This window comes from Elephas maximus, chromosome X (assembly GCF_024166365.1).
Source record: "Elephas maximus indicus isolate mEleMax1 chromosome X, mEleMax1 primary haplotype, whole genome shotgun sequence".
Classification (NCBI taxonomy): Eukaryota; Metazoa; Chordata; class Mammalia; order Proboscidea; family Elephantidae; genus Elephas; species Elephas maximus.
In genome coordinates this window covers 99,336,412-99,349,639 of record NC_064846.1, presented here as the reverse complement: position 1 = coordinate 99,349,639, position 13,228 = coordinate 99,336,412, and the positions used below count along the sequence as shown (strand labels likewise).

The 13,228-nt window shown below is 38.7% G+C and overlaps 1 protein-coding gene across 1 annotated transcript in view; it reads right to left on the bottom strand.

Annotated features, from left to right (window-relative positions):
* Window positions 1-13,228, bottom strand: part of TEX11 (testis expressed 11) — a 515,004-nt gene that overhangs the window by 74,675 nt on the left and 427,101 nt on the right. The window contains 1 exon segment of the mRNA XM_049871470.1: window positions 3-26. Within this exon segment, the coding sequence (XP_049727427.1) occupies window positions 3-26 (24 nt within the window).

Below are 13,228 nucleotides of genomic sequence, written 5' to 3'. Positions count from 1 at the left end.
TTCACATGGATCATCTGAGAAGTACCCTAAGAAAGGCAAAAATGCAACATGCTCTGTGATTATATATCATTATTCTTTCCTGTTCTAATCTCTCTACTGGGGAGGTTTTTCTGTTGAGGAAAATTCATTTTATTTAGAATTTGAAGGTTATCCCAAGCTTCTGTGAGCAGATTTTTTTTTTACATATTTAAATCTATAAGCTCATCAATACTTTCAACACCCTGTTATGCATTCAGTAGCATTCCTATACTTTCTGAAATCACTGTCATGATGCTTCTAACTAGCCTGAAGATGTCCTGCTGCTGTAACTAAGATTCTAATTCAAATCCAGTGTTTATCTGCCTCCTGTGAACTTTCTCTTGGTCCATGCTCACTCTAATGGCTATATTAACCAGAAGATACTGTATTGCGTAAATTGTGCTTTTATTTTAAGAAAAGTAAAGGAGAGTTTACAAAGTGTTTCATTTAGTCAGTAGACAGTATTTCTTAGGTATCCCCCTTGGGCAGAATCCTATATGAAGTGGACTATACCATACTATGTAATAAAGTTTCATTCACCTTTGGTGGACTGAACCTTTTAAAACATTTTTTTGGTTATCCACCACAGGTAGAATCCTATATGAGATGGCCTACACCTGCCATGTAATACATTTTTCATTCTCCTTTGGTGGACTGAACTTTTTAAAAAGTTTTGAGGCAGAGCATGCATACAATAAAATGAATGAAGTGCACTAATATTAAACAAACAGCTTTATGAATTTTTACACATGTTTCCACTACCTACAGCATGATATAGAACACTTCCAACACTCCAGAAGGTCCCTTTATGCTCTTTTCCAGTCAATACCACCTTACCAGAGGTAACAACTATTTTAACTTCTATCATTATCAATTGTTTTTACCTATTATTGAACTTCATTGCTAATATATAGAAATACAAGCAATTTTTGTAGCTTGCAACTTGCTAAACTCAAGTAACTGTTTTTTTTTTTTTTGTAGATTCTTTGGGATTTTCCAAGTAGACAGTCATGTCATCTGCAAATAGAGATAGTATATCTTGTTTTTTACTCTATATGTCTTTTTTTTTGTTTTGTTTTACTTAAATTACCATACTGGCTAAGATCTCCAAGACAATGCTGAACAGAAGAGGTGAGAGTAGACATCTTTTTCCCCTTTCTCTGTGTTCTTGCTTTTTTAAATTGCAGTAAAAATATATATAATGCAACATTTGCCAATTCAACATTTTTTAGGTGTACAATTCAGTGATTGACACCAATTACAACCATCACCAGTATCTGTTGCCAAATTTTCCATCACAGCAGATACTCCTAAACAATAATTCCTCTTTTCCCCCACCCTCCTGCTCCTGGTAACCAATAATAAACTTTTATCTCTATTCATTTGCCTATTCTAGATATTTCATATAAAGGAGATAATACAGTATTTGTCCTTTTGTGATTGACTTACTGCACTCAGAATAACATTTTCAAGTTTCATCCATGGTACAGCATGTATCAGGACTTCATTTCTCTTTATGGCTGAATAATATTCCATTGTATGTACACACCACATTTTATTTATCCATTCTTCTGCTGATGGACATTTTGGTTGTTTGTGAATAGTGCTAGCAATGAACATTGGCGTACAAACATCTGTTTGTGTTTCTGCTTTCAGTTCTTCTGGGTGTATACTTAGGAGTGAAATTGCTGGGTCATAGGGTAGTTCAATGTTTAACTCTATGAGGAACTTCCAAACTGTTTCCACAGTGGCACAGTAGCTGTACCATTTTGAATTCCCATTAGCAATGAATGAGGGTTTATGCTGTTTTCTGCTTTTTTTTTTAATCTTAGCTATCCTAGAAGGGATGAAGTGGTATCTTGTTATTGTTTTGATTTGGGTTTCCCTAATGGCTAATGACATTGAGCATCTTTTCATGTGATTGTTGGCCATTTGCATTTCTTCTTTGGTGAAATGTCTATTCAAGGCCTTTGACCATTTTTTTTTATTGGATTGTTTGCCTTTATGTTGTTAGGTTGTAAAGGTTATGTGTATGTCCTAGATATAAAACACTTACACACCATATGGTTCCTAACAATTTCTCCTAGTCTGTAGGTTATTTCTTCATTTTTCCAAAAATATTTATTTTTTATTGTGCTTTAGGTGAAAGTTTACAGCTCAAGTTACTTTCTCATACAAAAATTTATACACATATTGTTATGTAACCATAGCTGCTATCCCTATATTGTGACAGCACACTCCCCCTTTCCACCCCAGGTTTCCCGTGTCCATTCAACCAGCTCATATACCTTTCTACCTTCTCATCGGGCCTCTGGACAAGAGCTGCCCATTTAGTCTCATGTACCTACTTGAACAAAGAAGTATACTCTTCATGAGTATCATTTTATATCTTATAGTCCAGTCTAATCTTTGTCTGAAGAGTTAGCTTCAGGAAAGGTTTTAGTTCTGGGTTAACAGAGAGGCCAGGGAACATGCCTTCTGGGGTTCCTCTAGCCTCAGTCAGACCATTAAGTCTGGTCTTTTACTAGAATTTGAGCACTGCACCCCACTTTTCTCCTGCTCAATCAGGGATTCACTGTTGTGTTCCCTGTCAGGGCAGTCATTGGTGGTAGCCGGGCAATATCCAGTTCTTCAGGTCTCAGGCTGAAGGAGTCTCTGGTTTATGTGGCCCTTTTTGTCTCTTGGGCTAATGTGTCCCTTGTGTCTTTGGTATTCTTCATTCTCCTTTGCTCCATGTGGGCTGGGACCAATTGATGCATCTTAGATGGCCACTTGCTAGCTTTTAAGACCCTAGACACCACTCACCAAAATGGAATGCAGAACATTTTCTTAACAAACTTTGTTATGTCAATTGACATAGATGTCCCCTGGAACCATGGCCCCCAGCGCCCCGCCCCTGCTACTCTGGCCCTAGAAGTGTTTGGTTGTGTTCAGGAAACGTCTTAGCTTTTGGTTTAGTCCGGTTGTGCTGACTTCCCCTGTAGTGTGTGTTGTCCTTCACTTCACCTAAGATAGTTCTTGTCTACTATCTAATTAGTGAATATCCCTCGCCCTCCCTCCCCACGCTCTTAACTGTCAAAAAATGTTTTCTTCTGTGTTTAAACCTTTTCTTGAGTTCTTATAATAGTGGTCTCATATAATATTTGTCCTTTTGCAACCGACTAATTTCACTCAGCATAATGCCTTCCAGCTTCATCCACGTTGTGAGATGTTTCATGGATTCATCATTGTTTTTTATCGTTGCGTAGTATTCCATTGTGAGACTATACCATAATTTGTTTATCCTTTCATTCCTTAATGGGCACTTTGGTTGCTTCCATCTTTTTGCTATTGTAAACAGTGCTGCAGTGAATATGGGTGTGCATATATCTATTCATGTGAAGGCTCCTATTTCTCTAGGATATATTCCTAGGAGTGGCATTGCCGGATCATACGGAACTTCTATTTCTAGCTTTTTAAGGAAGTGCCAAATCGATTTCCAAAGTGGTTGTACCATTTTACATTCCCACCAGTAGTATATAAGTGTTCCAGTCTCTCCACAACCTCTGCTACATTTATTTGTTTGTGTTTTTTGAATTAATGCTAACCTTGTTGGGTTGAGATGGTATCTCATTGTAGTTTTTATTGGCATTCTCTAATGGCTAATGATTCTGAGCATTTCCTCATGTACCTGTTAGCTGTCTGAATGGCTTCTTTGGTGACCCTTGTCCATTTTTTAATTGGGTTATTTGTCTTTTTGTTGTCGAGGTTTGGCAGTATCTTGTAGATTTTAGAGATTAGACCTTTATTGGATATGTTGTAGCCAAAAATTTTTTCCCAGTCTGTAGGTTGTCTTTTTACTCTTTTGGTGAAGTCTTTGGATGAGCATAAGTATGAGCTCCCAATTATCTAGTTTCTCTTCTGGGGTTTGTGCATTGTTAGTTATGGTTTGTAGTCTGTTTATGCCATGTATTAGGGCTCCTAGCGTTGTCCCTATTTTTTTTTCCATTATTGTTTTAGGTTTTATATTTAGGTATTTGATCAATTTTGAGTTAGGTTTTGTGCATGGTGTGCATGTGCATGGTGTGAGGTATGGGTCTTGTTTCATTTTTTTGCAGATGAATATCCAGTTATGCCAGCATCATTTGTTAAAGAGACTGTCTTTTCCCCATTTAACAGACTTTGGGCCTTTGTCAAATATCAGCTGCTCACAAGTGGATGAATTTACGTTTGAAGTCTCAATTCTGTTCCATTGGTCTATGTATCTGTTGTTGTACCAGTACTAGGTTGTTTTGACTACTGTGGCAGTATAATAAGTTCAGTTTTCCTATCCATGAGCAAGGTATGTTTTTCCACTTATGTAGGTCTCTTATGGTTACTTGCAATAGTGTCTTGTAGTTTACTTTGTACAGGTTTTTTACGTCTCTGGTTAGATTTATTCCTAAGTATTTTATCTTCTTGGGAGCTATTGTAAATGGTACCGATTTGGTGATTCCCTCTTCGAAGTACTCTTTGTTGGTATAGAGGAATCCAACTGATTTTTGTATGTTTATCTTGTATCCTGATACATTGCTGAAATCTTCTATTAGTTCTAGTAGTTTTCTCATGGATTCTTTGGGGTTTTCTGCATATAAGATCACATCATCTGCAAATAGGGATACTTTTTTACTTTTTCCTTACCGATTTGGGTGCCCTTTTTTTTTTGCCTTATTGCTCTGGCTAGGACCTCCAGCACAATGTTGAATAAGAGTGGTGATAAAGGCCATCCTCGTCTGGTTCCTGTTCTCAAGGGGAATGCTTTCAGACTCTCTCCATTTAGGATGATGTTGGCTGTTGGCTTTGTATAAATGCCCTTTATTATGTCAAGGAATTTCCCATCTATTCCTATTTTGCTGAGAGTTTTTATCATGAATTGGTGCTGGACTTTGTCAAATGCCTTTTTTGCATGAATTAATAAGATCATGTGGTTTTTATCTTTCATTCTATTTATGTGATGGATCACATTGATTGTTTTTCTAATGTCGAACCATCCCCGCATACCTGGTATGTATCCCCCTTGGTCATGAATTATTTTTTTGATATGTTGATGAATTCTATTGGCTAGGATTTTGTTGAGAATTTTTGCATCTATGTTTATGAAGGATAAAACCTATTGCTATTTAGTCGATTCCAACTCATAGCAACCCTACAGGACAGAGTAGAATTGCCCCACAGAGTTTTCAAGGAGTGCCTGGTGTATTCAAATTGCTGGCCTTTGGGTTAGCAGCTGTAGCATTAACCACTACACCACCAGGGTTTCCTTCATGAGGGATTAATAAAAACCAAGCCTGTTGCTGTCGAGTCGATTCCGACTCATAGCGACCCTACAGGAGAGTGTAGAGCTGACCCATAGAGTTCCAAGGTGCACCTGGTGGATTTGATCTGCTAGCCTTTTGTTTAGCAGCCCTAGCACTTAACCACTATGCCACCAGGGCTTCCTCATGAGATAGTGGTCTGTAATTTTCTTTTTTGTGGTGTCTTTACCTGGCTTTGGTATCACGGTTATGCTGGCTTCATAGAATGAGTTTGGGAGTATTCCATCCTTTTCTATGCTCAGAAATACCTTTAGCAGTAACGGTGTCAACTCTTCTCTGAAAGTTTGGTAGAATTCTCCAATGAAGCCATCAGGGCCAGGGCTTTTTTTTTTTTTTTTAACTCTTTAATCTCTTCTTTTGTTATAGGTTTATTTAGTTTTTCTACCTCTGTGTTAGTTTAGGTAGATAGTGTGTCTCTAGAAATTTGTCCATTTCCTCTAGGTGAGCTTAGTCTTACTGGTTCTCCTTTGTATGTGACTTTTTGTTTATCCCTAGCCACTCTCAAGATTCTTTCTTTGTATTTGGTTCTGGCAATTTTGATTATGTCTTGGTGACTTTCTTCTGTGGTCTGTCCTGTATGGGGTTCGTTGAGCTTCTTGGATAGATACTTCTCATGTTTCTTGATATTAGGGAAGTTTTCTGCAAGCAAATCTTCAACAATTCTCTCTGTGTTTTCTGTTATCCCCCCTGTTTAGGTACTCCAATCACTCATAGGTTTTTCAGCTTGATAGTATCCCACATAGTTCTTAGGCTTTCTTCATTTCTTTTCATTCTTTTTTTTCTGATTTTTCCTCAAATTGGTGCAAAGGGATTTATCATCAATCTCACTAATTCTGACTTCTATTGTCTTAATTCTACTCCTATGACCTTCTATTGAGTTGTCTACTTCTGAAATTTTATTTTTAATTTTTTGGATTTCTAGTTGCTGTCTCTGTATGGTTTCTAGGTGCCTGTTTATTTTGTCATTTTGTTCCTGTATTGTTTTCTTGAATTCTTCTATTGTTTTGTCTGTGTGTTCCTTGGCTTGGTCTGAGTTTTGCCCGATCTTCTTCCTAATCTCTTTGAGAGCTCTCTGTATTAGTCTTTTGAATTCTTTATGAGGTAGTTCCGTTGCCTTATCTTCTTCAAGAAGGTTTTCTGGTTCTTTATTTTGATTGCTTGCTGGAGCCATTTTGTCCTGCTCCTTTATGTGATTTGATATTGATGTCTCTGAGGCATCAATAAATTATTACACTTATTTATTTTATTTTTGTTTACTGCATCCTGTATTTTTGTTTTGTTTTGATATGTACAAGTAGGCTGGGCATGTGTGTTGCCATGATTGTTGGTGTCACTGAAGATCTCACATCCTGTTTCCAGGTGGCCAGAGCAGCTACTAGGTATGTGAGCTTAGGAGTCTGTTCACTGTTTCTGTGGAGCGTGGTTATTCAGGGCACAGATTTCGGGGTTATTGGTCACTAATTGTGTGGTGCAGACTCTTATCTACAGTCCTAGGTGGGCAGGGCTGCATGGGGGTGTTTGGAGCAGGTACAGTCTCTGTTTGCAATGGGGGCGATGTGCAGAGCAAAGCAGAGTACTGTCGGCTGCCCCCAGGTGCATGGATGAGGGGCGTGTACCTGTCTGCTAGAGCATGTGGGGAGGGGGGTAGTGCAGCTGGTCCTTGAGTGCCCAGTGCTGTTGGCTGGAGGGACTGGGAAACTCCACTAATTCTCAGACCCCTGTTGTGGGTGGCTAAATTTGAGTGGGTGGTACTGCTTGCCTCAGGCTCCTAGTGTGGGTGGATGAGACCCCTTCTTAGGGGATTAGGTGGTGTCAAGTATCACAAATCTGCAGCTCCCCCTTGGCTGGTGGTCAAAATGAGCTTCAGGTGTATGCCCCACCCATTTTATGTTAATGAGGGCATGTGGTGTTGAATCAGCCCACATGGCACTGGGTAGGGGTGAAGGGTGCTGCCAGTCCATGGACCTCTTATGCCAGTGGCTCAGCATATGGGCAGGGCCTCCCAACGTTTCCTGAGTTCCTCGCTTAGGGGACGTGGTGTTGTTGAATGCTGTGGGACTGGTGTTGAAGCGGGGTTGAGGATGGGTGAGGGTAAGGGCATGTTTCTCCACTGTGAAGCTCTGATGGGGGAGGGGTTATTTTGCCAGAGCTTGTGGTAGGCTGGGAGCTTTCATATAACTTTTGCAGGTCTGGTGTCACTCCTGTATGGCTCTGGAGGTACATGCAGATTCATTGGTGCTTTGGTTGCACCAGATGTGGTGGGCCTTGGCTTGGGATGTTGCTGCTTGCCTCAGCCCATGTGCACTCTGCAGACCCAGCTAGCAGGACTCCGGCAATTCCATGATCTGTAGTTCCCAGTTTCCACAGTTTTTGAATTGTCTCTCCTTTCACCTGGCACTCAATCTGATTCTTCAGCTTTATCTTTGATGATTAGGGTTCCTAGATCATCATATACATTTGATTCCTTTTTTTGTCTCTGTTTTAAGAGGGACGACAGGAAGCATTTGATTATTCCACTATCTGGGCCCAGCCTCCACTTCACAGAATTTTCAGTGTCTGATTTTTTGGAATTAAACTGCTATGCCTTTCTTCCAAGGCACCTATGGTTGGAGTTGAACCTCCAAACTTTCAGTTAACAGCTGAACATGTTAACCATTTGGATCACCCAGGAACTCCATAGAACTACCATATGACCCAGGAATTCCACCCCTAGGTATATAAACCTGAAAGAATTGAAGGCAGAAATGCAAAGAGAAACTCGTACATCAATGCTCAGCATTGTTCACTATAGCCAAAAGATAGATACAACCTAAATGTCCATCAACAGACCAATGGATAAACAAAGTTTGGTACATATATACAATATTATCTGCCATAAAGAGAAATAAAGTCCTGATACATGCCACAATATGAATGAATCGTGAAAATGTTATGCTGAGTGAAAAGAGTCAGTCACAAAATGATAAATATTGCAAGATCCCACTTACATGAAACAGGCAAATGAATAGAGACCAAAGTTTATTAGTGGTTACCAGGGGTGAGAGGAAAGGTGGAAGGGAGAATCTTAGCTTAGGGAGCACTGAGTATCTGTTCATGGTGGTGGAATACTTTGGAAATGGATAGTTGTGATGGCTATACAAAATGATAAGCATAGCCAATGTTACTGAATTGGACATGCAAAAATTGTTGAATTGACAAATGTTCTGTTACATATATTTTTACCACAATAAAACAATTTAAAAAAGGCACAGGTACACACACACACACACACACACACACACACACAGATATTACATGAAAATGGGAAAAAAAAGAAAAACAAATGGCAGGTGGAGAATGATTACCAGAAAAATGTTGCCTTAAAAGAGATAAAAATTGTGACCAAACATTTCAGCATGAATAAAAAAAAGTTAATGAAGTAATCATCTCTATAAAATAAGAACACAAATCAGGGGTTCGAGAGCTCAGGGAAGAAACACTAGACAACAAAAAGGAAATATGAGCTGTCAGAGATACAGGAAATGGAATGAAAAAACAAAACCATCACAGAAATAAAATTAAAAGTGTAGGTAGCAAAAGAGAAAAAAGAGGCCACTTAAACAGCAAGGGTTTTAGAAACAAAGAGATAACCAAGCAAAATGCAATGGAAATTAAAATTGTTTTTAACATCTTCTGGTTTCCTTATCCATCAATGAGTTGAAATCTTTTACATGTGTCCATTTTATATTTGTATGACAGTCACGATTATATATTTAAAAAATATTCACCAAGATGCCTAATAGATTCATTTGACAGTACCAGATATATTGTGTTGCAACTCATGGACTGCTTAAACTCATTTTTCCTTGCCTTCAAGATTGAATCCCAAGTGGCAATACAACTTTGCTGAATCAGTTTTTTTTTCTTTTCTACTTATTTTATGATCTTTTAAAATTGGTTGTTTCTGGTTTCTGTATGGTCAGTAAATTATTCTCCTTTGGTAGCAGCAATAACTGGGAACTTGGTGATCTCTGCAAAAAAAAATTTTTTTTTTTATGGGGCAGCTCTACTCTGTCTCATAGGGTCGCTATGATTCGGAATCGACTCGACGGCACTGGGTTTGGGTAACTGGATTATTTGTAATGGTATTATTGAATTACCTAGTCTCTGATGGGTGAGAGACAACAGAGAATTTAGTTTGTTAGTCCTTTTTTGTTCTATTTGTCCATTCTGACCTCAGATTAATTAATAATTTCATGCCTCCTAGGAAGGAAAACAGTACTGTGATAACTGGACTGGTAAATTTCTGTGTTTACTCTTGACCTGTGGCTAAAGTTATACATCTCAATCCATAAGATCTATATATCTCTGTGTCTGTGTCTGTATTTCAGAAAGGTCTTGACCTCTCATTATGTGAGTGTGAAGTGTTTTCTTATCTCTGGTGGTTGTTAATAAATTAGAGTGTGTATATATATATATATATATATATATATATATATATATATATATATATATATATATATATATAAAACAAACAAATCCTTTGCTGTCAATTCCAACTCATAGCGACCCTATAGGACAGAGTAGAACTGTCTCATAGGGATTCCAAGGAGCAGCTGGTGGATGCAAACTGCAGACCTTTTGGTTAGCATCCTGAACTATTAACCACCATGCCACCAGGGCTCAGGATGTCAGAAGAGACTCTGAAACTTGCTCTTGAATGTGGAGTAACTAAATCAAAAGGAAAAATGATGAAGTAAAAGAGCCGAACAATTTCAAAGGGCAGCTTGAAAAGACAAAGTATTATGATAACATGTGGAAAGACCTGGAGATAGAAAACTGAAAGGGAAGAACACGCTCAGTATTTCTCAAGCTGAAAGAACTGAAGAAAAAATTCAAGCATCAAGTTGCAATACTGAAGGATTCTACTGGGAAAATATTAAACGATGCAGGAAGCATCAAAAGATGGAAGGAATACACAGAGTCACTGTACCAAAAAGAATTGGTTGACATTCAACCATTTCAGGAGGTACCATATGATCAGTATGGTACTGAAGGAAGAAGTCCAAGCTGCGCAGAAGACATTGGCAAAAAAAACAAGGCTCCAGGAATTGACAGAACACCAATAGAGATGTTTAAACAATCAGATGCAGCACTGGAAGTGCTCACTCGTCTATGCCAAGAAATTTGGAAGAGAGCAACCTGGCCAACCAACAGGAAGAGATCCATATGTATGCCTATTCCCAAGAAAGGTGAGCCAACCAAATGTGGAAATTATAGAACAATATCATTAATATCACACAGAAGCAAAATTTTGCTGAAGATCATTCAAAAGTGGCTGCAGCAGTATATTGATGGGGAACTGCCAAAAATTCAAGCCAGATTTAGAAGAGGACATGGAACCAGGGATATCATTGCTGATGTCAGATGGATCCTGGCTGAAAGCACAGAATACCAGAAAGATATTTACCTGTGTTTTATTGACTATACTAAGGCATTCGACTGTGTGGACCATGACAAATTATGGATTACATTGCGGAGAATGGAAATTCCAGAACACTTAATTGTGCTCATAAGAAATCTGTACATGGATCAAGAGGCAGTCATTCAAACAGAACAAGGGGATACTGCATGGTTTAAAGTCAGGAAAGGTGTGCTTCAGGGTTGTATCCTTTCATCATACCTATTCAATCTGTATGCTGAGCAAATAATCCAAGAAGTTGGACTATATGAAGAAGAACGGGGCATCAGGATTGGAGGAAAACTCATTAACAATCTGCGTTATGCAGATGACACAGTCTTGCTTGCTGAAGCTGAAGAGGACTTGAAGCACTTACTGATGAAGATCAAAGACCACAGCCTTCAGTATGGATTACACCTTGAAATAAAGAAAACAAAAATCCTCGTAACTAGACCAATAAGCAACATCATGATAAAATGGAGAAGAGACTGAAGTTGTCAAGGATGTCATTTTACTTGGATCCACAATTAATGCCCATGGATGCAGCACTCAAGAAATCAAAAGACGCATTGCATTGGGCAAATCGGCTGCAAAAGACCTCTTTAAAGTGTTGAAAACAAAGATGTCATCTTGAGGACTAAGGTGCACCTGACCCAAGCCATGGTGTTTTCAATTGCCTCATATGCATGTGAAAGCTGGACAATCAATAAGGAAGACCGAAGAAGAATTGACGCCTTTGAATTGTGGTGTTGGCGAAGAATACTGAATATACCATGGACTGCCAAAAGAATGAACAAATTTGTCTTGGAGAAGTACAGCCAGAATGCTCCTTAGAAGCAAGGATGGTGAGACGACATGTTATCAGCAGGGATCATTCACCGGAGAAGTACATCATGTTTGGTAAAGTAGAGGGTCAGCGAAAAAGAGGAAGACCCTCAAAGAGATGGATTGACACATTGGTTTCAACAGTGGGCACAAGCATAGCAACAACTGTGAGTATGGCGCAGGACCAGGCAGTGTTTCCTTCTGTTGTGCATGGGGTTGCTATGAGTTGGAATCGACTTGATGGCACCTAAAACAACAACATATTAGAAATTAAAATTGAGAAATTTAAAATATACTTACCGATTGAATTGATTTGAGATTAATTCACTGCATGTTAATGTAAATTTTGTAAAAAATAATTATATTTAAAAAAATAATGGAGATTGTTTCACATTTTGTAAATCTCCACAATACCTGAATTAATAGAAGATAGCTATATTCTCATATTTGCTTCTGTATTAATTCTATTACAACAGCTCATAAGCTCATAGTCTCTGGACAATCACGTGTTTTAGGATTATTATGAAGTTTTTTTTAATATTATACTTTTAAATGAAAGTTTACAGAACAAATTAGCTTTTTATTAGATAGTACACATCGTTTTACGACAGTGGTTACCAACCACAGGACATGTCAACACTCTCCCTTCTTGACCTGTGTTGCCTATTACCAACTTTCTTGTCCCCTCCTCCCTTCTAGTCCTTGCCCCTGGACTGGTGTGCCCATTTGGTCTCATTTTGTTTTATGGGCCTGTCTAATCCTTGGCTGAAGCATGACCCTCAGGAGTGACTTCACCACTGAGCTAAAAGGGGTTCTGAGGGCCATACTCTTGGGGTTTCTCCAGTCTCTGTCAGGCCAGTAAATCTGGTCATTTTTCTGAGTTAGAATTTTGTTCTACATTTTTCTCCAGCTCTGTCCAGGGCCGTCTATTGTGATCCTTGTCAGAGCAGTCGGTGGTGGTGGTAGAACGGCACCATCCAATTGCACTGGACTCAGTCTGTGGCAGTTGTGGTCCGTTAGTCCTTTGGACTAATCTTTCCCTTGTGTCTTTAGTTTTCTTCATTCTCTCTTGCTCCCAACGGGGTGAGACCACTGGAGTATCTTAAATGGCTGCTCACAGGCTTTTAAGACCCAAGATACCAGACGCTACTCTACCCAGTAGTTTTTGAGCAAGGTGTTGTTCAGTTTCTATGTATTTTTTTTCTTTCGTTATTGATTTCTACTTTTATGGCTTTACGGTCAGAAAAGATGCTTTGTAATATTTGGATGTTTTGGATTCTGTTAAGACTTGCTTTGTGGTCTAATATGTGGCCTATTCTGGAGAATGTTCCATGTGCGTTGGAAAAGAAAGAATACTTGGATGCTGTTGGGTGGAGTGTTCTGTATATGCCTACCAGATCAAGTTGGTTGATTGTGGCATTTAGATCTTTTGTGTCTTTATTGAGTTTCTTTCTATATATTCTGTCCTTCACTGAAAGTGGTGTGTTGAAGTCTCCTACTATTATTGTGGAGCTGTCTATTTCTCTTTTCAAGGCTGTTAGAGTTTGTTTTATGTATTTTGGAGCCCTGTCATTGGGTGTGTGAATATTATGGTTATGTCCTCCTGGTGTAT